This window comes from Entamoeba histolytica, genomic scaffold, assembly GCF_000208925.1.
Source record: "Entamoeba histolytica HM-1:IMSS scf_1104750519209 genomic scaffold, whole genome shotgun sequence".
NCBI classification, from domain to species: domain Eukaryota; phylum Evosea; order Mastigamoebida; family Endamoebidae; genus Entamoeba; species Entamoeba histolytica.
Window position 1 is genome coordinate 1 of NW_001915621.1, and position 831 is coordinate 831.

Genomic DNA, 831 nt, shown 5'->3' on the forward strand with positions numbered 1-831 from the left:
TAGTAAAAAAGAAAATACTGAACTTGTTCAAGACAAACAAGCATTTATTGATAAACTTACTCATGATACTGCAGAAATGGATAAAACATTAGAAGAATTACGTAAACAAGTAGCAGCTAAAAGAGCTGAAGAAGATAATAAGAAAGAAGAAATTATCGTTAAATCTCTTCCACAACCAAATCACGTTGCTAATCTTGAAGAGAAGTTTGTTTTTATTACTTTCATTCTAAATTCTCTATTGTCATAAAAAAAACATATAAAATTCATATCATTTAGATTAATTATCGATTGGTTTGGTAGATTTGGAATTGAAGTTGGTGACTTTAAAACTTCATTTAATGATGGTCTTCTTATTTGTCAAGTTATTGACAAAATTAAACCTGGTGTTATTAATTGGTCAATGTTTGCTCGTCCAAAGAATGGAAGAAGTTTAAATATTTTCCAAAGAAGAACCAACTGTACTGTATTAGTTGAAACTGTACAAACACTTGGATTAACTAATACTGGTATTGGGTCTCAAGACATTACTGATGGTAATGTAAAAATGTTGATGGGGTTCTTTAGGGCTTTAATGGTTTGGGAGACTTCATTAAAGAAATCTTTATTAGCATGAAAAAGATATAGACATCATTTTGTTTCAACATTGTTTAATGGTTTTAAATTTTGTTTTAGACTAACATAATAGGAAGAATGTGATAATTTTCATTGAACTTTTTTGATATATTATAAAAATGTTTGGAGTTAAGTATTAGTGCTTTATTGAATTAAATAATACTGTTATTTAATTAAATCTTCATATAAATATTTAACTATCTTTAAATACTCTTATAG

At 26.6% G+C, this 831-nt stretch overlaps 1 protein-coding gene across 1 annotated transcript; it reads left to right on the top strand.

The window, feature by feature from the left end:
- Positions 1–76: 76 nt before the first annotated feature.
- On the top strand, positions 77–613 carry EHI_193940 (uncharacterized protein; the record flags this gene model as incomplete). The annotated part of the gene is made up of 2 exons (XM_001914438.1): positions 77–204; positions 277–613. 2 exons carry the CDS (start codon positions 77–79, stop codon positions 611–613), a joined length of 465 nt encoding a protein of 154 aa, XP_001914473.1.
- Between the last annotated feature and the right edge of the window lie 218 nt (positions 614–831).